Here is a 23,241-nt window from a genome sequence, read left to right as displayed (position 1 = left end):
CTGAGTTGGAGTCAGGGTGGTGGCTGAGAATCTAGGATTTGCTCCTGCTGAGGCACTTGCAAGGGAACAGGGAGACCAGCAGATCTTGTAGTAGAGACTTGGCAGGGGTAGGGTGGGTGCTCAAGCCAATTTTTCACTTGGCACATTTGCCAGATACTGGGGCTGCACAGAGCAAGAGACAAAAAACACTTAAGGAGAAAGCCTCTAGAAGTAGAGTGTTGTAGTGGCCAAGGGAAGGGACACACACAGTCCACCGGTTTCCAGTGGAAAGTCCTGGAGGGCCAGGGGCAAACCAGGAGCAGACGGAGACTTCGAAGGGCTGCAGCCCAGCCTTGACTCAGCAGAACTCCAGAGGGGAATGAGATGATGTGTCACCACTCTATCTGCTTAGTGCAGGGCAGGGGGAGACCTCTCTGAAGGAAGCAAACCAACACCAACTGGAGCCTCTACAATTTATTTAGATGCAATCAACATCGTTCACTGTAGTATTATCAGGTACACCAAAAGACAAGACCAATGTCTGAAAGCCACAAGAAAAAAGAGACAATAGAAAAAAAAGCTGTAGGTGATCTAGGTATTGGGGTTAATAGTTAAGAACCTTAAAATAACTACAACTAGTATGTTCAAGAATATAGGTGAAATTATGGAGAATTTCTCTAGAGAATTAGAATAGAAAAGGAACAAATGGAAATCATAGAACCACTAACCAACCATTATATGCACATTGCATGCCAGACATATGCTGGGTGCTTTACACATACCATTACTTACTCATCTTAAAAACCATATGCGGTATATTTTTATTGTCTCTATCTGCATATGATAGGAACAAGAGTTAATAATGTGTGCCTGTCACGCACCTTCCCCCTTTATCCCCTTTCCCTCCACTTCACTTCTACTCAAAAAAGGAGAAGCATTGTGAATTCTCTTCCTGGATATTTCAGATAGGTAGAGAGAGACAGGACCTGAGAGGGAGGGGACAATTCAGGGAGGCTGTCAATCTATGGAAAATTATATGGCTGAGACAGAGAGAGGAAGAAGATAGAGGAACAAGGATTGGGGGTGTAGACAGTGTTTTTGTGTTTATTTATTTATTCAGTGTGTGTGTGTGTGTGTGTGTGTGTGTGTGTGTGAGAGAGAGAGAGAGAGAGAGAGAGAGAGAGAGAGAGAGAGAGAGAGAGAGAGAAAGGGCCTGGGGATGGATCTAGGTTAGATATAATAAAGGAGCAGAGGAAGAAAATGTGAGAAATGTTGTAGGTTATGAACCATTTCCTTTTTGGTGTTCTTTGAAAGCACAAATAAATTAATTTTAAAAATATCTTTTGGCTTCTGGGTAGTGTTTCTTTACCATTTATGCAGAGATTGAACGCCATGGGGCCAGGAGACGTGTCAGGGTTACAAACAGATGAATACACTGATGCTCAGAGAGGTTAAGTCTGTTGCCTAAATTCACACAGTTGGGAAATAATGAAGCTGTCATTCAGGCCATCTGATTCTAAAGTCCATCTTTTCATGGACAGTACAAATTATATTTTACCACCACAGGTTAGAAAACTGCCTTGCCTTGAGTCCCAAAAGAGAGAGGTAACAATTTCTGCTCTGAACCCAAATTTGATTAAGGCCCAGGAATTAGTTGCTAAAGTGAAGAAGTGGTAAAAATGCCAGGGAAAGGCACTCATGTTATGCTGGAGTCCGGGTAGTCACATTTATATTTTATACTTTAACCCATGCCTAATAGGATCATATGAATTGAAATATGCTTTTCTCTAAAAAGAGACAGAGCACACAGAGATCTAATGACAAATATGGGAATTCAGAAAGGCTTCAGTGCAGAAGGACCCTTTGAGCTGAGTCTTTCAGTTTGGGGTAGGATTTGAACACATGGAGACAAGAGAAGGGATAACATGAACAAAGGTTCAAAGGTGGGGCAATTGAAAGTCTGTCTATTAATTTGGTTGGTGTGTGTGGTACATGAAGGAGAATAGTGGAAGACAGGCTGGAGTTGGTTAAGTAGAATGAACACTAAGTCACAAAATATCTTTAAGCTGAAGAGGGCAGGATCAGTGCTGTGTTTCAAGAAGATGAATCTGGTGGCAGTATGTAAAATGGACTGGGAAGGGGAAAAGCTTATAGGCACTTAGGCAAGTTAAGATAGTATTACAATATTAAAGGAAAGATGTAAAAAGGGCCTAAATGAGGATGGTGATCTATAGGATGGAGAGGAGAAGACACATGCAATACTGGTAGATGCTATGAAGATAGAACAGACAAGGCTGAAGCCCTGCATACTGGCACCATGGAAAAACATGGGGTAGTCAGGGGAATGCTTCGAAAAGATTAACCTGGTTTATTGAGCACAGCAAATCAGAAGGAGAAGAGACTGGAGGTAGGGAAGCTAGTTAGGAGTTTACTGAAGTAGTCTTGGTAAGAATGAGCAGTGGGAACGGGAAGGAAAGGACAGTTACAATTCATGTTATGAGAAGAAAACTGATATGACTTAGCGATGAAGTGGGTGTAAACACTGAGAGGGCTGGAAGTGACTGAGGTTTCAAGCCTGAGTGAGTAGACAATGGTGCTGCTGCTATTAACAGAAAGACAGAAGTCAGAATGAGAAGTTAGCTGGAGGGAAATGTCATGATGAGAAACAGGAGGCAAGAGACTTACATAGGGGAGCTGACAACATCAGATTTTAAAAGAACATATGAAAAAAGTTGTAAGAAAGAATACAAAATCAAGGATGAAGTTAAAGAAGTGCTAAAAACTTTTACAAACAGGACCAAGAAGGTTAAAATTCTAAATAAGTCTTATTACATCGTAGGCACTCAAAAAATAGTTGTTATTGAATGAGATGAGGCTTGTGGGAAATTCTTCTCTCTATAACACACTGCCTTTGAGGCTTTTTGTTGCTTGGGGAAGATGGCACATAAAAGGCAAGAAGGAAGAGCCATTCAAACACTATTTTGTGTCTCTCTTTTCCAGAAAAGAAGAGTGGTCATTAATCTGGACGAGGTGGAAGAAACCAAGAGTAGAAGGAAAAGCTGTAACATGTGATGGGAGAGGAGCTATCACAAGCACCCAGTCCCTTTACTTCATGTCCAGTGGAGGACAGAAGCATGGGGTATTCAGTAAGGGAGAATTAGCCTCCGTGTTGTAGTCTATTTGTCTGGCCACATCTGGAGTAGGGAATTTAGCAAGAAGTTAAGAGCATTCACTTTGTAATCCGCAGAAGTAGATTCAAATTCTGACAGCCACTTTGGCAGCTGTGTGACCTTTGGTAAGTCACTTGATCTCTTCAGACTTCCCAATTTGTAAAAACAAGATGAACAGTTCCTATTCTCATGGAGCTATCGTGAAGGCTAAATGAGGTAGAGTATGCAGAACACTTGGTTAAGTGACTAGCACTTAGTAAGATGAACATGCTGGTACCTATAGCTTTGCTCTCTTTTGGATTGCTTTCTTGGGTTACATGCCCAGCAATGGAATGAAAGTGTTGAAGGGTATCACTTTCCAGAACATGTACACTCCCTCCAGCAGTGTATTAAAATGCCATTATATTTGGTTTTGAGCTTCTAGCAGTCAAAACAAGAGGAAAACTAGATCAGTTAGAAAATCAAAAGTAAAGCTGTTTTAGTCACAGAGCTCCCCATGAACAGGGCCCAGATGTTGCTGGGTGCTGCACCATAAATTTGTTTGAGCTCTTCTACGAATCTGTTACCCAGGACCACGATGTGAACTGTAGTAAGAAGACAATACATACTCTGGAGAGAAGCAAGACATACTTAACTCCTCACCAAGTTTGGTGGCTCACAGAGGGTATCCACAGACCAGTGCCCCCTGGCTGATCGCCATCTAGCAGGGAAAACCAACTGTTCTAGAGTCACTCCCGAGAACTCCATACAAAAAAGAAAAGCAGTCATGATACCTAAATGAAGAAGTAGCAGAAAATGAAAAATGAACTCAAAGGATTCACAGCTATTTCGTGGTTGATGATTGCAGGGAATAAGGCAGTGCTGGAGTGTGGTGATGACATTGGGGATCAGAGGCACTGCAAACATCTGGGGGACTATTTTATTACACACAGAGAAGCACACATGCAGGGTAAAAGCAAACACGCCAACATGTAACAACTCTCAATTCTGGGAGGTAAGAAAACTTTGTACTTTATGCTTATCTGTATTTTTAACTCATTTAAAATGAAAATAGGAGAGATTGCTGCAGAGGATGGTACATTGGTAAAAGGTTCTTGGAGAAGAGGAGGTTTGAGGCAAACTATAAAAAATGGACTTTGGATGCCCTCAGGGGAGAGCTGCCAGGGTCCCAGACCGAGGAGTTTCTGTTTGGAAATAGTCTTGGTTTTTCAGAAGTCAGTTAGCTATATAAAAATAACCTAGGTGAAACACCCAGACTCTAATTTATGGTAATACAGAATTAAACATTATATCACTCGTTGTTAATGAAAAAGAAAGCAAAAATGAATTATTTCAAAATAAATAATTCTGATTTTTCCTGACTTGTCCTAAAAAAAGTTGCTAATGTCTGTTTAAAATATCACGTACTGTAAGAATGTACTGAAGCCACTTGAGAGAAATTCCTCTTGAGTGATGTAGAATCTCCGAGATCCTGAGGAACTGGGTGGAGTGAACAGTAAACTGAGCTGTTGGGCTCTAACAGTCAGAACACATCTGTTGTCTTTGCTCAGCAAAGACAGGAGATGGGTGTTCTTCAGATAGGAAACAGGAACTCAGTGGGTGGACCCAAAAGGCAGTGTGGGCTTTGAAACAGGAAAAAAAGAAGTCTGCTTCTGATAGTGAAAGAGATGCATTGCTGTGCCATTCTAATCAGGCATGTCCTGCTAGGTCAAACCTTTATTTTGTATCCACTTAGCAGCTGCATATGTCCTAGATTATACTGGTGGCTGTTTTATATATTTTGCCCTGTGAGTGTTGCATTACTGCTTCGTGTATGTGCTATTTAGTTTTGTCATTTCAGGAAATGGCATACACTTACTTGTTCAAATCAGAAACCGGGCAGTTATTTGATATTTTCCTCTTCCTTGCTCCCCACATCCAACCCTTCACCAAGTTCTGACTCTTTCTTTAAAGCATCTCTTTAATCCTTTTACCTTTTTCACCTTGACTTCCAACACTGGAGTCGAAACCACCATCGTCTCTTGCCTAGATGACTGAAATGCCCTCTGCCTCATTTTCTTATTTCTATTCTTGCCTCTGTTCATTCTTTTCCAAATTTTGGCTGAAGTAATTTTAAAATAAAACTTAGATGATTCATTTATCATGATTTTTTTCTTCTGTACTTAAAGTCCAAAGTCCTTAATTTGGCTTACAAAGCTTTGCACCATTTGACTCTTATTCTCTTGTCCTTCCCATCTTGTGACTCTCTCCCCTCACTCTCTTTATTTCAGACACAATGGCCTCTTTGTTATTTATTTTTAAAAACATTCTAATTTTTATTTTAAAAGTATTTTAGTTATTTATTTTTAGACAGAGGGGAAGGGAGGGAGGGAGAAAGAGAAGGAAACATTAATGTGTGGTTGCCTCTCGTGCCCCCTAATGGGGATCTGGCCTCCAACCCAGTAATGTGCCCTGATTAGGAGTCAAAACGGGATCCTTTGGTTCACAGGCCAGCACTCAATCCACTGAGCCACACCATTCAGGGCTAAAAATATTTTTAAAAATTGATTTTAGAAGAATGCCTTTCTAGTTGCTAGATGGGTTGCTGCCCAATTCATGAATCTCTTAATAAAACCAATTAGACATTCAAATTTATATGGGTTTTTGAATCCAAAGAATATAAAGAAGCAGCCCAAAGACTCCCAGCTACTAGGCCATCATTTGAACTCTAGGAGACTTCCTGCCAAGATGGAGGCGTAGGTAGATACACTTTGCCATCTCACACAACCAAAAGAAGGATAATAACAAATTTAAAAACAAAAACCAACCAGAACTGCCAGAAAATCAAACTGTGTGGAGGTCTGACAACCAAGGAGTTAAAGAAGAAATATTCATTCAACCTGTAGGAGGGATAGAGACAGGCACATGAGACAGAGAGGATGCTGGCAAGGCAGGGGTTGGAGGACTGGGCAGGCAAGGCAGCTGCTGGGGGGTCCCTCATTTGCATGTGGGTAAACCAGAAGGAACAACTGGGGAGCAAGACAGACCACGCAACCCAGGGTTCCAGTGAGGGAAAAGAAAGCCTCAAAACCTCTGACTGTAAAAATCTGTGGGGGTTGCATGGCGGGAGAAACTCCCAGTTTTGCAGGAGAGTTCTTTGGAGAGATCCACAGGGTCCTAGAATGTACACAAATCCACCCACCTGGGAATCAGCACCAGAAGGGCCCAATTTGCTCGTGGGTAGCAGAGGAAGTGACTGAAAGTTGGCCAAGAGCTGAACAAGCAGCATTGTTCCCTCTCTGACCCTTCCCCCACATACAGGACCACAACGCAGTGACACGATTTGCCTTGCCCTGGCAAATGCCTAAGGCTCCGGCCCTTACAATGCAACAGGTATGCCAAGACAAAGAAATATGGCCCAAATGAAAGAACAAATCAAAACTCCAGAAACAGAACTAAGTGACGAAGAGAGAGCCAACTTATCAGATGCATAGTTCAAAACATTGGTAACCAGGATGCTCACAGAAATGGTTGACTATGGTTACAAAATAGAGAAAAAAGTGAAGGTTGTGCAAAGTGAAATAAAGAAAAATGCACAGGGAACCAATAGTGAAAGGAAGGATATTGACATTCAATCAATGATTTAGAGCAGAAGGAAGAAATAAACATTCAACCAGAACAGAACAAAGAAACTAGAATTCAAAATAATGAGAAGAGGCGTAGGAACCTCTGTGACAACTATAAACATTCCAACATCCGAATCATAGAGGTGCCAGAAGGAGAAGAGTAAGAGTAAGAAATGCAAAACTCATTGGAAAAAATAATGGAGAACTGGTCCAGTTTGGCAAAAGAAATAGACTTCCAAGAAGTCCAGGAAGCTCAGAAAGTCCCAAAGAAGTTGGACCCAAGGAGGAACACACTAAGGCACATCATACTTACATTAGCCAAGATGAAAGATATGGAGAGAACCTTAAAAGCAGCAAGAGAAAAGGAGACAGCTATCTACAAAGGAGTTCCCATAAGACTATCAGCTGATTTCTCAAAAGAAACTTGCAGGCAAGAAGGGACTGGAAAGAAGTAATCAAAGTTGTGAAAGGCAAGGACCTACATGCAAGATTACTCTATCCAGCAAAGCTTTCATTTAGAATGGAAGGGCTTATCCCAGATAAAATCAAGTTAAAGAAGTTTGTCATCACCCAGCCCTTTAACATTATATGAAATGTTAAAGGAACTTATCTAAGAAAAAGAAGATAAAAAATATGAACACTAAAATGGCAATAAGCTCACAGTTATTAACAACTGAACCTAAAACAAAAACAAAAGCAAACTAAGCAAACAACTAGAACAGGAACAGAGCCACAGAAATGAAGATCACATAGAGGGTTATCAGCAGGGACGGGGAGGGTGGATAATGGGGTAAAAGATACAGAGAATAAGAAGTATAAATGGTAGGTACAAAAAAGACAGGGGGAGGGTATAGGAAGTGGATAAGCCAAAGAACTTAGTGTATGGCCCATGGACATGAAGGGCGAGGGGAATGCTGGTGGGAGGGAGGGTACAGGGTGGAGGGCAATAAATGGGAGAAAAAATGGGACAACTGTAATAGCATAATGAATAAAATATACTTAAAATTGATTTTAGAGAGAAGGAGAGAAGAAGGTGGAGGGGAGAGAGAGAAACACTGATTTATTGCTCCACTTATTCATTCATTCATTGGTTGCTTCCTGCACGTGCCCTGACCAGGGATTGAACCAGCAACTTTGGTGTGCTGGGACAATGTTCTAACCAACTGAGCTACCCAGCCATGGCTGGCTGCCTTATTTTTGATTATTCTCTCAGCTCTTTCTAGCATTGGGGTCTTTGCACATTCCTTTTCCTGCACCTGGAGTGTTCTTCCTGCCACCCTTCATCTGGCTAATTCCCATTTATCTGGCAGGTCTCAGTTTAAATGTCACTTTCACAGAGATGTTTTCTTATAACAGCTACTTCTTTTTCTTCATAAACTTCACAGTTTGCAACATGCTTAATTCTGTCTCTTCCATTAGAGAGTAAGTTTCTTGAGGTCAAAAATAACATAATCTATTATGTTAACCATTAAATATCTAGGGCTTAGCACGATGTTTGGCACAGACTAGGTACTCTTCATTTAAATGAACCACAATGTCCAGGACAGTGTTAGAAAGAAAATAAGTTTTAAAATATAGTTACTTATGGAAAATTCCTTGCTGCCATTTATTGGATAAGTGTAAAAACACGGGGCTTTTGAAGTTTAGTATCATATAATTGAATTCAAGAGTTATTCTCTATAACATGAAACAACAAAGGTAAGTCATATTTAATCTACATTTCAGAGTATCTCCTGTTTTTTCCTGTCCTCTTGAGGATTGGGACAGGTTTGGAATCAGGGCACAATTCAGCTAACTGCTTTTCTGTGGTTGGTACTTGAACATCCTTCCTCTTCCTCACGTGGAACAGATACTCACCAGCAGGCTGTTACACAAAGCATGGAAATGCTGCTGATTCGTCTCCAGCTCATCCCAGTCCAGTTGCCAGCAGCTTGTGGGTCTGAGGATGAATGGGAGACCATATGTCACTGATTCGCAGATCCCACTGGATTTGAGAGCCCTGGGAAGAGACAATGGCAGGGAATGTCTCCTCAATGATATCCGGAACCTCAACCCAAATTCACTAAAATTCAGTTAAATCTATAACCCTATTGTGAAATCCTTTAGGCTAGGGACTGTGAATTATTCATCTTTGTATGGCCAGTACCTAGCAAGGTATCGGGCACACAGCACATTTTCAAAGCCTGTTAATCAATGAATGAAGCAGCCATCATGAAGGCTCAAGGCTCTGATGAAAATTTCTTCTCCTGAGTTCATTCTATGCCAAGTGACGTGCCTGGGGACACTCCCATAATACCCCTGCTACAGCACCATGTAACACAATAGTATGCCAACCATCTGCATCCTATTCCTGGCTCTTTTGAAGTGATATGCTGACAGAGGATGCATCTAAGAAGTGGATGCATTTCAGAAGGTTCCTAGCAGCATCCATGGTCAGAAACCCATGGATGAGCTTGTGCAGATACCTGATTTGAGCACTGTGATAGGAACTAGGAAACAGTAAAAATGGCCTTAGCCTTCATGGCTAATTCTACCTTGAACTTGGTTCCCCTGGAAGCAGGGATTCTAGTTTTTAGAGTCGAGATTTTCAACCAGTGTGCTGCAAGAATTTTTAAAACATGTGATACCTATTTAGTTGGGGTCACTGACCTCTTTTCCCTTAGGTTGTCAAATAAAAAAATGATGGTTAATACAACAGTAGCTGTCCAGTGTGAATGAATCAAAATTATACCTATTTTTTGTCAGATCAGCCAAAAATCTACTTTTTGGTATGCTGCAGAATTTTAGCTTAGTTTATTTTGCAATGAATGAGATAAAAAGGTTGAAAGTCACTGACTTGGAGAAATGGGAGGGCAGGGGAAGACACTATGTACCACTTGCTCCTTGAAGTCCAGATCTCTCTCGATGCTTAACCACAATAGGTCTCTGCATTCAGAGACTTTCTGGATTTCCAATCCTCATTCAACCCTCATTGTCCTACTGAGGCACATCTCCATCCTCTGCTCATTTGTCTCCCTGTGCTGAGCAGCCTGACCATGCTTTTTCATGCCCATACCTGTAGGTGCTGCTTTGGAACAGACTCTCGCCTGCCTGACACTTGGGGATGTCCTCTATCCCTGGACTTCCTAGCCTTGGAACCTGTAAGAATCAGTGTTTGCATGGGTTGGGGAGCTTCCCATGGACCCTACTTGATCACCCGGAGCTTGTAATAAGAGGCCGATGACTGGGAGGCCATCTGGTAGAGTGTGCTGAAGTCTCCTTTGGGGTCATCCATTTTCAAGGAGCCATCAGCTGTGCCAGGGAGCAGAGATGGGCTGAGAAGTCGCTCTTGGAGATCACATTTCAGGCACACTACAATAAAAAATGGCATTGGGGGAAGGATGTTTATCACAAGTTACCTCGGGCTATGTGGTTCAGAAACAACATCTGCTACTCATTCCACCTTTACCAGGAAAGTAAGGGTCGGGAGCAGGCAAGAGACTGGAAAGAGGAAAATATGATGGGTTTACAGAGGCGGAGCAGGTCTGGCACCTACAGTATTGCCCTGCACAGCAGGTAACATTTTCTGGGTCTGACATGATTTTTACTTATTTTACTCCTGGGCTGGCTGAGCAGTTGCCCAATAGCGAGAGATCTGGCTTGTGATCCAGTCTGAGAGGATCATGTGTCCTCTGTGGAAGAGGCAGCTAACCTTATAATATGTAGAGGCCCTTTGGCAATCACAGAAGGAAATCTTGCCTCTGCTGCTTCCCTGTGGCTAAGCTTTGGCAAGACTACAGGGCAGATGAAAGAAGAGCAGGAAAGCGGAAGTCAGTCAGTCAGCTGACAGCTACTGTTCTGCGGAAGGACTTCCCCTCTGTGGTCTCTTGTAGGGACATTTGGGGGGAGGAGGAATAAGTTGCCAAAACAGTTTACTTTTAAATTCCCCAAAGAAACCAAAGTATAAAACCTTCTGAGCCTTGGAGCATCACGGTGACACCAGACCACATTTCTGAGGGGAGGTTTGACTAGGTATGAGTTACTCATCAAGGTATTATACTCTTGTGTATTATTAAGCTTCTGCTCCAGCAAGTCTATTCACATGCCACAGTGTACAGGGTTCTTTTGCACTAAGCTTGAATCCTAGATATTACAAAGTTTTTCAATAAAATTTGTACCAGGTTCGAACACTGTTAACAAACCTGTGAATAAACCAATGTTGAATCCTTATGAGAAGGTTAGTAGTTGGTGTTAGTGATTTATGAAATGACTATACTAACTGCAACATGAGGTAAAAACAAAAAGTAGAAATAGTATAGAAATAAATAGGACTCCAGCATAGATGTTAGGTCCAGCTGGACCTCCTGGGCTCAGCAATCATACATAGACATCGATGTCGTGTGAGGTGCCTCTGGTGTGTCCCAGGGCACAGGAAGTCAGTAGGAGGGACTTAGCCTAGAGCTCCAGCTTCCCCTCCTTCCTGTGTGCCTGACTTCATTGTCGGGTTCCTGGTTTTTAGGACTGGATAGCTGTATTCACCTGGCTGAGGTTCTCACTTGGACAGAATTAAAAATCATGTAGGAAACTTTTAAAAGACACTGATATCTGGACCCTACTTCACACTGATCAAATTGGAATCTCTTGGAATGAAGCCTGGATGCTGGGTTTTAAGAAAAGCTCCTCATGTGACTTTTTTTTTTTCAACCAGGGCTGAGAACTATGGGGATGGTAGTGCCAGCAGTGCTCCAAGGCTGGGAAAGCTGTTTTAGCAGGCCTTGGGTCTAAAACAAGGTATGCTTCTCACCACCCAGAACCTGGGTGATGAGGTGGCAGACCCCAAACCAAAGAAATGAGAAAGGACACTCATCTGAAGCTGACTGTGTACTTTATCCATCACATGGAGGCCTCTGAGGGAGGCATCTATAGATGGGGTGAAGGGCCCTAGGCAGCTACTGAAGCAGGCGATGTGGGGTGGAGAACCTTATAAAGAGAAGTCAAAGTGAACACCTGAAGGGCAGTCCTCAAAGGATGCTGGAGTAGGAGAGCTTAGCGTTTTTGTTTTGTTTTGTTTTGTTTCACTTTTTTTTTTGTAATGAGCCACATTTTTAGAAATCCATGTATTTGGCAATGCATCAGTTTTTTAAACAATGGATAACTACAGGAGGTCAACTTTCCCCAGACCTCATTCCAACTGTGTCTGAGCATCTGGACTGCAGGGAAGTCCTCCCCAGCAGAAGCGCTGATGAGTCTGGATCTAAGTTCTACCATGCACCGTGAAGACCCATGAACTGCTGGAAAACGGTTGCAGATGAAGATAAATGTTTGGGCTCTGGTTCTGGTGCTGAAAGCCATGGAAAGAGAGGGCAAAGCAGAGAAATTCTCAACAGCACCATGGGCAAATACTGTGCAACAGTGGAAGAAAGACTGATTGCAAGAGTTCCTGGCCTTTGAGGCCCTCTGCTCTCCTAATAAGAGAAGTGAATCTCTAGCATCCTTGTCTAGAATTACCCAGCATGAGGCAGGCTGCATAGTAGGTATGGGCCCCAGCTCTGGAGGCAGATAGACCTGGGTTTGGTGAGTGTCCTCTGGGCTAAGAGTAGTCAAATGCAAAAAATACAGACTTCTAATCCTAAGGGTAAGAGTGGGCTCTGGAATTGCCCAGCTTCAAATTCTGGTTCCACTGTTAATTTTCCATGCATCCCTAGGGAAATGTTTAATTTCTCTAACTCTCAGTTTTCTCATCTGTAAAATAGGGATAATATGCATTTAATTGATGCCAAGATGCATTTTTTTTCACATACTTGCATCTCTATATGTGTCCTATAATTACCACTGGCCAGACACACACCCTTAACCCTCACACATTACTCCAACCTAAAAAAATTCTAAGGGTGAGAAAATATTTCTAAGTGATAAGAAAGCACTGTGTCATGTTTAATTGATAGTGTTTTTATTTCTTAGTGGTACAGAAAATAATAGTATATCTTACTACTGATTGCATCTTAGATTTAATGACATACGGTAACATTACCTGCCTCATGATGCTGTGTGAGGATGAAATGGGATAATGCAAGGAAAGAAGTTGACACAGTGTCTGGGGAAAAGCAGATAAGAAGTGAATTCCAGAAAATGGGACAGAGAGCAAATGGCACTGTTACCGTTAGACACAAAGGTTGGAAAGAAGGTCCTGGGAAGATTTTACACTCAAAGGAATGACAGAAAAAAATCCAGATAAGTTGTCAAAGGCATTCCAGGCCCTAGGTTGGAATAGGGGTGATGGGTAAGGACCCAGTGATTATCCCCAGGAAGAACCAAGGGGTGTCTTTCCCTTTGGGGCCAGGGGTCTGTACCCATTTTTCTGAGGGAATGCCAACTCCCAAAGACACACCGTGGCCCTTTCCCTTTAGCTAGGCCCTGAGGAGTCAGCTTTTCCAAACTCGGTGTGGCTGACTGTACTGATGGGCCCATTTGCAGGCCCTTGTCACCCTGGATCCTGAGCCAATCTTCAAAGGGGATGGAGACTAGTGGGACCTGGAATGAATACCACTACCAGACAGAACAATATCCAGGGCCACGGTGGCATGTCTAAAACACTGGATCAATCTCTTGGTTTTCATAATTGCCAGAACATGCTTTATGGACATGGTCTTGGGTCTCTAAATGTCCTCTCAGGGGCCTGCCTTGGTAGCTGCTTTACTCCCCCTCACCCCCAATTTGATGTCTCACTATCCAGAAGACCTCTATTTAATTTTGGTTTAGTCTTGCTTCTTTTCCTCTACTCATAGGCCCTGTTGATATTATTGAGGTACCAGCATGCTTCAAATTATAATATCATTAATATCTACTGCATTAAAAATTAAAAATTTGAGAAAAATATATAACTCACTGTGTTCTTTTGTAGTGTAGTTGCTGCCCTAGTATTGAGGTGTCTACGTTTTTGCCTCTAAACTAGCTGTCCCTTGCTGTCTGGGATTAATTACGTTCAGTTTTCTAACTGCTCACTTTTTAGAAATTCTTTTCTTACTCCTCCTGCTAACACTGAACAGCTTCATCCAGTCCTCCTCTAATTCTTAAATCTCAAGTGCTCTGTATTCTGGTGACTCACCAATCTGGAGTCTAAGACTACGATTATGATAGCCTACATAATATGTTGTTTTAGGAGTGTTACTTGGATTATCTGTGGCTCTGGAACTCTTGCTGAAAGACTGTGAAGGAAGCAGAAGGTGAACGTGTTCTCGGTCTGTTCCACTGTTATGTAGCCAGGCTTTGAAGAGCATCTCCATGCTGACAACATCATTGTCTACAGTCTGAAGGTCAATGTCAGTTCCCAGGAAAGAACTCTCTGCAGAAGAAAGGGAAACAGGGAAGTGTTTAATTCTTTAATTGTAAAATTTGAAAATTATAAAATCTTAGATTTTGACCCATTAATGCTACCTCCATATATCTACCCTACAGACAGTTTTGGATAGTACACAAAGAAGCACAGGCAAAGAAGTTCAGTACAGCATTATTGTAATCAAAACCCCAAATAGGAAGCAATTCAAATGCTCACTGATATGGCAATGCTTAAATAAATTATGGCACAATCAAACTGTGGCGTACTATGTAGCTATTAACAAAGTAAATGTACTCACATGGAAAGCTATGAGATAGTAAGTAAATAAAGTTGTAGAACAGATGTGTAGGATGAGCCCATTTATATAAAAATATGTATGTATGTAAATGTATTTCACAAAGGTCTGGAAGGCTATCACCAAACTGTTAGCCGTGGACAGAAGTGGAAATGGGGCAGTTCTGAGATATGTTCCATTTTTACTACTCATATTTCTATACTGTTTGAATTTTATTGTTATCATGTATTTCTTATACTTAAAAAGCATCCTAGAATACAAAACAGCAGTAAAATAATATAGCAATGCAAGTTAAATACTTAGTTAACAAGGAGAACTTCAGCTTTACGTTGTTTCACAGTGAAAATGTATTCAATTAGTACTTCTGTTATAAAAAATAAAATACAAAAAGATGAAGAGAAAAATAAAGCTGAACTCCCAGGCTCCATCTTTTGACACAGATTACACAAGATTGTCTTTGGCATGCAGAGACTCAAAAGTGTGTTTAGCAGCCAAGAACACAGGAATGATACGGTGGAGTGTAATTTGATTCCAAATATGAATGAATGGAGCTGGTGGGTGGGTGAGGAGGCTTTGCTAGTCTACTTCCTGCTTCAGGCAACACTAGCTCAGGACCTGGGGTCTAGGTCTGCAGGTAAAGGTTGTCAGGAAAAGCCAAGTGTAAGGTGGTGAAGGAAGCAGAGAGAGGAAATGAGGCAAGAGCTGGAAAGAACCTGAAGAGGAACCCACTTTTTTTTTTTGGCCTGACCATGAGGGCCTCTCTGAAATACTTTTACAAAGGGCCTAAGAAAAGCCAGTTGCTCCAATGAATTAACTTCTGTGTGTGACTCATGGGCCCCAGGGAGAAGGCTGGTTTATTTCTAGAACGACATTCCTGAGGACAAGTATGCAGAGGTGGCAGACTCTCCACACGGAAACAAAGGGCTTCAGTCCAGCATGTTGGTACCCACACAGGGGAGACTTAGATGACTTCACAGCATACTTAACGACTAACTCTGTGGCTAAAAAGGGGCACCAAATGCATTTCTCTTGTGAAATGTGTGAGAGAAACTCTACCACTCTTCTGTGAAGAGTTGTAAGGATTCATTAGCTAATTAGTTATTTTATTCATTTCTTTAAGCAGTAACATTATGTACTACATAGAAGATTAAATACCATATAGAGTACAGAGATATGTGATACTTTGCACTCTTTGGGCATTTATAAAGCAATATTATATATATCAAAAATATTTATTACAGTTATAAGGGAACATTATTCTTGACCATGCTTCCTTAAACTCTCACCTGCCCCATTATGTTTTAGGGGACTACAGTGATAAATATGAAGTTATCGTCAAAGAAATATCCCTTGTAAGTAAAGAGGAAGGTTCTTTTAAATAATGTGGATCTTATTTTGTCATAGGCAAAACAAGAAATAATTTCATTTTCTGAGCCTGGACTTCACCTTGAATGACATATGGAAATGATTGAACAGACTCTCTTCAGGGAGGCAAAATAATCCTTAAAGCACACAGAGGCAGTCACAGAGCTACAGGAATGGAACTGGGCAGCAAGGATAATATCACTCAGAGTTCAAACAACACAGTGCTGGAGAAGAGAAAGAAGCGTTTCATTTTTTCTCCCAGGGAAAGGATAGAAGAGTGGAAACTGCTCAAATAGGCCATATAAGGAGACAACACTAAGTTATCTCCCAGCAAAAATCTGGATATAAAAATAGGGGCTCCCTCAGATAGTTAAGCCATAAAATTAACACTGAGTGGTGAGGCCCATTAAAAACAGTGACCTTAACAAAGGAGAATGGTTTACTGACCAGAGCAAGATTGGGCTGGAGCCTATGGATGGTACAGGCTTATCCAAAGAATGAATGTGTCCTGCCCTGGCCGGGTGGCTCGGTTGGTTAGAGCATTGTCCTGCACAAAAGGCTGCTGGTTTGATTCCCGGTCACGGCACATACCTAGGTTCAGGGTTTAAGGCCGGGTCGTGGTGCATACTGGAGGCAACCAGTTGATGTTTGATAGTTCTCTCTCACATCAATGTTTCTCTCTATCTCTCCTTCTTCCTGCTTATTTCTTTAAAATTAATAAAAACATATCCTCAGGTGAGGGTTAAAAAATAGAATGAATGTGTTCCTTAGAAAGGGAGAGAACTGGCCAGAAATGGAGCACAGAGAAGGGGAGCGACAGGGGCGCACACTGGCAGTGCCTCTCCTAGAGTGGCTCAGTGGAGGGGGCATGCTGGCCCAGTGACATGCCCCAAAGGCAGGATGTGTTTGTCAGGTCTTGGTGATGATGGTGGTAATGATTCTCCCTCTAAAATAGGCTGGCTTTTACTTTGGACTTGAGTTTGATAAGGTGAGTCTATCGCAGAGAGGGTGTTGACAAAATAACCTTTTGATTCTGCAAAGAACCAAGCCTGAAACATGGCACGCCCATAAGGGACAATACCAGTCTTCTCTGCAGATACCCGCCCCATCAACGCTCCCAAAGTTTTCTCCAAGTTCTCAATCTACAGGTTCCTGGGAGATCCACAGAGCAGAGCTTCTTTCTCTGAAAAAGCTCTCATGTAATTCCCACCGAGACACTGTGCTTCAGGTTCAGATCTGCAGTTTTGCAGGCTTGGAAGGGACTCAGCAGCTTCCCAGGAACAGTCACTTTGTCCAAGCTGACAACTAACGTGTAAAGCGGAACAGGCATCTTTTTCATGTTCTCTGTCAGTGGATCAGGCATTCCTTTCCTTGTGCCTGGATCAGAGCATTAACCTCTTAGCCATCCGTCAAGCCTCCATTCCTTCTCCTTCAGTACTTACGTACTACTACAATCAAATGTTCTAAAACATAGTTTCATCAGATCCCACCTTTGCTTAAGAGCATGTGCTGCCTTCCTGCTGTCATCTTTTCTCCCCTCACTCATCCTATACAACTGGTCATACTGGTTATTTCTCCAATACCCCACTCTTTCCTTTTTCTGCGATGGCTCATCGGACTCCTCCCATCCCCCACAGGTAGTGTGCATGGAGTGGGAGCTCAGCAAAGATCTGTTGAGTTAAACAATAAATTAAACAATTGCTCCCTTCTCCATGGCTCTCATTACTTTTTCCTGTAACTTTTCTGTTTCAACTAAGTTAGTCTCCTTACCACATGACTTCCTTCCTTCCTTAGTGCTTTTATTACTCTATCAATCTCTAGCCTGCACCTCCCCCAGAATTCAGCTCAGAGCTGACTTTGTTCAGGAAGCTATGCTTAATTATATCCTCCCTTTTTCAGTTTTAATCAGCACCCCCTGGGTATCTGTAGCCTTCATTTGGTCAGAACAAATTATACTTGTTATTTGGTTTCTCCTGAAGAGTTTTATTCTCTTTCTGTGAGTTTTTGAAACATGGTGGGATGTAGTGGAAAGACCGGGGTTTGAATTGTGACTTGGAAATTGTTAGCTGTGTTACTGTGGGCAAAGTGGGGATAGTGCAACCTATTTCAGTTATAGTGAGGCATAAGAAGTGAGATGATTATCTATGAATGACACCAAGTAGTTTCAACAAATGGTATTTTCTTCTTTACTCTCATCAACAAAATTATTTGCTTTTACAGGACAAGAATGTGCTTCCCTTTTTAAAACTCCCCCCCGGCCCTTCCCTTGGAGATTACTTCCTCCCCAGCACCAACTTACAGAAGAACCCCAACACTTGGCACTGTGTTCCTCACAAGTATAATACACCTAAATGTGCTAAACCTGGGGGACAGGGAGACTTCTTACTTCTCAGATGTTGAAGAGCAGCTCCTACCTTGACTGGCGAACAGGGCACGGGACACTGAATGAGCCAGGTCCCACTCAGTCATAAAAACGTTATCAGACTGAGGGTGCAGCTAGCTGGCAGTGTGTGGTTAAGACAAGCCAGGAAGGCCTGGTTCACTGCAGCCTACACAGCAGCCAGCACTCACATTCAGTTTTTAGACTTACCCTGCCCCCTTGTGGCCACAAGCAGATCATTCACCAAACTCCACCCCCCTCCACCCCTCAAGGTGCCTTCGCTCCTCGCTTCGCGAACAACGCCCCCAACACACCCCTCCTCATTACCCTCCCTCCTGCCCGCCCCTGCCCCCAATTTTGTACTTTCTGGGACATTTCCATAACCTTATCTTTAAACATTTAAACATTTAAAAAAAATCATTTTAAATTTCCACCAGGAAACGAGATTTCTTGTTCTTGGTTTACTATAGCTTCTCTTTAAAAAATTATTTATTTTTAGAGAGAGGGGAAAATAAGGAGAAAGAGAGGGAGAGAAACATCGATTGATTGACTCTCACACACCCCAACCAGGGGCCAGGCCCGAAACCCAGGCATGTGCCCTGACCTGGAATCAAACCAGCGACATCTGACATCTCGGTTAGGGGATGGCGCCCAACCAACTGAGCTGCACCAGTCAGGGCTATAGCTTCCTTTAAAAAAATCTTTTGAAATTAAATTTATTGAGGTGACATTGGTTAATAAAATTATATAGCTTTCAGGTGTACAATTCTATAACACATCATTTGTATGTTGCATTGTGTGTTTACTACCCAAAGCCAAATCTCCTTCCGTCACCATATATTTGACTCCCTTTGCCCTTTTCTACCTTCCCTCCCCCTCCCTCTGGTAACCACCACACTATCGTCTCTGTCTATGAGTTTTTGTTTGTTTGCATTATTTGTTCATTTGTTGCTTTCAGTTTTATATATCACATGAGTGAAATCATACGGTTCTTTACTTTTTTTGTCTGACTTATTTCACAGAGCAAGAGCTCTTTTTGAGCTTTTCTGGAAGGGCTCCACTATAGAGAAAAACTAAGAAAGCCTAATCATTGAAAATGAGGTAATGCGCCCTGGCTGGTGTAGCTCAGTGGATTGAGCGCGAGCGGCGAACCAAAGTGTCGCAGGTTGGATTCCCAGTCAGGGCACATGCCTGGGTTGCAGGCCATGATCCCCAGCAACCGCACATTGATGTTTCTTTCTCTCTCTCTCTCTTTCTCCTTCCCTTCCCTTTCTAAAAATAAATAAATAAAATCTTAAAAAAAGAAAGAAAGAAAATGAGGTAATGCCTAAGGCAGTCCTTCTCAGAAGTCAGCCTAAAATCAGGGTTACAAAATGGAAATGTGTAAATTTTTAACGGGAGAATTTAATGTTTTAACACATGTATATGCATATATAATGGCTGTATTTCTCTCTTGACATAGAATATCTGAAGAAGAGGTCCAGGAAAATGGGGCTCCTGGCCGTCCTGCACACCCTCTACAGCCCCACAGAGGCCCTGGCCTGTTGTATTGGCTAGCCCTGTTTCTTTCCAAATGATCCTCGTATAGCCTGTTTTTGGGCATTGTGGGTGGGTTTCAGGGGTTCTTAGAACCACCTGAAATGGTATACAATTTCATCTGTATGTGTATAGATATATTTTGGTGGGGTGGTGGAAGGGGATAGGTCCTTAGCTTTTATCAAATTCTCAAAATAGCTCCGTAACCTCAGAAACTATGAAATTATGGTATCTTAGCCTCCCTGGGTCAGTTTATAATCAGTGTTGTCTGCTCTTGGAATATAGAAGTAGCTCTAGGATGTTAACAACCAGGTTAGGTAATCATAGCAGACAGAACTTGCTCAGGAACAGCTATGCAGAGCCATTCAACCCCAGTCCTTAAATCAACAGTGGCATGAGGATAATTTCCAACAGTTCACAATGTTGGGGGCAGACCAGCTTCCCTTTCATTTGCCTCATTTGTGGAGGTGATTCTCAGACTCTGGGGAAAAGGAGGTGGCAGGGACAGTGGTGGTTACGGCAGTGTGGACTCTGCCGAGAAGTAAGTGCAGGGCTCCCAGGTGGTGACCATCTTCTGGGGCCCCAGTCTACAAAAGGGGTTAAGACATCGCTAGAACAGTATGAAATAGAGAAAATGAATTTCCTAGAACTCAAGGAGAATACTGTTTTCACTCATTCATTTATTCTTTCACTTAATTTATCATTCAAATAATTATTTATGTAGTGCCTTCTCTGACCAAGCACTGACTGGTGTCAACAATGAAAGCGGCAAATTCTTTGCTTTTGTGGCTTATATTCCAGTGAGAGAACAGACAATAAATAAAAAATAAAACAGAAAATAATTGCAGATAATGATAGATACTATGAAGAAAAATGAAGCAGAATAAGGGCATGTGTGTGTGTATGTATGTTTGTAGGGGATAAGTGGATTTGACATTAAATGGTACTATATTAATTCTAAGTAGGCTGCAAAAATTTAAAAAATATATTTTAATCCCTACTTACATGAAGTATTGTAATCCTGAGTCTTCAACATTTTATGTGAAGTGGAACTATTTTGACTCTAAGTAGACTGTGAAAAGTTAAGAATATATAACATAATCCTTAGAGAAGCCACTAAAAAATAATGCCAGGAAATATAGCTAAATGACAACAGATAAATTACAATAGAATTCCTAAAATATTACATCACCTGAAAGAAAGAAAGCAGGGAAAATATGAACAAGAACCAGAGAAGACAAACAAAAAATAAAACGGTAGACCTAAATTCAACCATATCAATAGCTATGATAAATGTGAATGGGCTATACACTCCAAAAAAAAAAGAGGTTAACAGAATAGATAAAAAGCAGACTCAATTATATGCTGTCCATGAGAGATAAACTTTAAGTATAAAGATCAAATGGGTTGAAAATAAATGAATGAGAAAAGATGAACTGTACACACAGTAAGACCTAAAAGAAATAAAAACATATGTCTCCAAAGATTTGTGTGTAAATATTTGTAGCAGCTTTAGTCACAAAAGGCAAAAATTGGAAATAAACAACTGACATGTCCATTAACAGGTGAATGGTTAAACAAGATGTGGCAAATTCATACAATATAATGCTACTCAGCAATAAAAAGACACTAACTACTGATATAAACAACATGGATGGATTTCAAAATCTTAATGGAAAAAATCAGACACAAAGGAAGAATAAACTGTATAATTCCATTTACACAAAATGCAAACTAATCTACAGACAAAAAGCAGATCAGTGGTATACACCGGAGACCGAGGGAGGGATGAAGTGAGTGTAAAGGGCAAAAGGGTTTTTTAAGGGGCGATGGAAATATCTTGGTTGTGGTGATGATTTATGGGCACAGTCAACTGTCAAACTCATTGAATTGTACACTTTGCATGAGTGCAATGCACAGTATGTAAATGAGTTTTTGATAAAGTTGGTTAGGGAAATTTTTAAATATTCCAATTTTCAGATAATTTTATATTTTCCATTGAGCTCTAAAGAATTCTTTAATTCAATTTGAAAAAGAGAAGAGTTGCTTTTCTCTGAGACCAGTCTTCTCTTAATGAAATAAATGTCTCTCTGTGTTAAAAATCTTTAAGTAATAAATACACCAGTGGTTGTAATTTAGTTCTAATGCCACAGGGAAATGACTTTAATACAGTTATCAAAGACAAACTCAAGATACAGCTGTATTTTCTGGTCTATTTTCTAAGACACTAAAAGGGGAAAAAATGCGGAATCTGACAATTGCACTGAAGCATGGAGCATTGAAGAGGGCTACCTCCTTAGGAAGCAATGAATCTCTATCTTCTATGTTTGGGTTGGTAACATTTGGTGTTTCCTGAAAACACATATGGATAAAATACCTTTCCAGAAGAGCTTGACATTGATCCGTGGCAAAGTTTAGGAGAAAATATTAAACAGATGGTTTGTGAGCACTTAGAAAGGGAACCTGATATCCTTGTGTACAAAGATGAGAGATGTAGGCTGGTTGACAGCATCATTAGGTTGATTTGTAACTGGTTGAAAGACTTACACACCCAACGAGTGCAGATTGCTGTCAACCTGGACGGGTGCCCTCTGGATGCTAAAGTGCATTGATCACAGTGGCCTTTTTAGTTTTGGCATATTTATTACCTGGCTAGTCTTCAGAAGGCTATTATAAAATCTTATTATATGCAAATGAATACATGCGACATATATGTAAGCTATGCGGCACAGCAGCATGTGAACACTCAGGATTCCTTTATTCAACTTAAGATGTAGAGTGTCATCAATGCTACCAAGATATCTGTATGCTTTTCCCTGATCTTCTCCAAGAGAAACCTTGCCACACTCAATTTTTTTATCATTCTTTTGCTTTCAAAAGTAGTTATATTATTTTAAACAAATACTTCATTATTTTAGTTTTGCTTGAGCTTTATTGAAGAGGTACTATATTGTTAATATATATCTTTGGTTATCTGCTTTTTTCTCAATGTTAACTTTCATTCACACTATTGTATGTAGTTGTGGTTCATTCATTTTTATAACTGTATAATATTTCACTTTGTGAATGTACTTTGTAATATTTATTCACACCTCATTTAATGGACATTTGAGTTGTTTCTAATTCTGGCTTTTTGAATAATGTCCATATTCAAGATTTATAATATATACCTGGAGACAAGAATGTGAATATCTTGTATATTGTATATTGTGAAAGTCTTTCTGGTGACAGTCCCCTAGGAATGCAATTATTAGGACTAGGGTATTGTGAATGTTATTATAACAAAATGACAAGTTGTGTACCAATTAACACAACTGTGTAAATTCCAATCAGTGTAAAAGAATTTCTGTTGCTTTGCTGTTGTCAATACTATTGTGAGACATTAATTTTTTTTGCAATCTAGGGGGCATAAAATGGTATATCATTGTTTTAATTTGTATATCTCTGGTTACTAATGAGGGTGAGAATTTTTCTTATGTTTATTTGCCACTTAGATTTTCTCTTTTGTGAAATGCTTGTTCAGCTATTTAGCTCATTTCAAAATTAGATTGTCTTTTTTCAAAAAATTGGATTTCAGGTGCTCTTTATTTTGTATA

At 41.0% G+C, this 23,241-nt stretch overlaps 1 protein-coding gene across 1 annotated transcript in view; it reads right to left on the bottom strand.

Annotated features, from left to right (window-relative positions):
• Window positions 1-23,241, bottom strand: part of LOC123811849 (meiosis 1 associated protein) — a 60,364-nt gene that overhangs the window by 12,681 nt on the left and 24,442 nt on the right. The window contains exons 4-6 of the mRNA XM_045828351.1: window positions 13,902-14,075; window positions 9,943-10,105; window positions 8,612-8,753 (exon numbers count right to left, since the gene is read on the bottom strand). Of these exons, the coding sequence (XP_045684307.1) occupies window positions 8,612-8,753; window positions 9,943-10,105; window positions 13,902-14,075 (479 nt within the window). The remainder of the gene's footprint in view (window positions 1-8,611; window positions 8,754-9,942; window positions 10,106-13,901; window positions 14,076-23,241) is intronic.

This window comes from Phyllostomus hastatus, unplaced genomic scaffold, assembly GCF_019186645.2.
Source record: "Phyllostomus hastatus isolate PE091 unplaced genomic scaffold, TTU_PhHast_1.1 phas_scaffold_78, whole genome shotgun sequence".
Taxonomy (NCBI): Eukaryota; Metazoa; Chordata; class Mammalia; order Chiroptera; family Phyllostomidae; genus Phyllostomus; species Phyllostomus hastatus.
The sequence above is the reverse complement of the archived record's forward strand: the minus strand, read 5'-3'. Positions and strand labels throughout refer to the sequence as shown.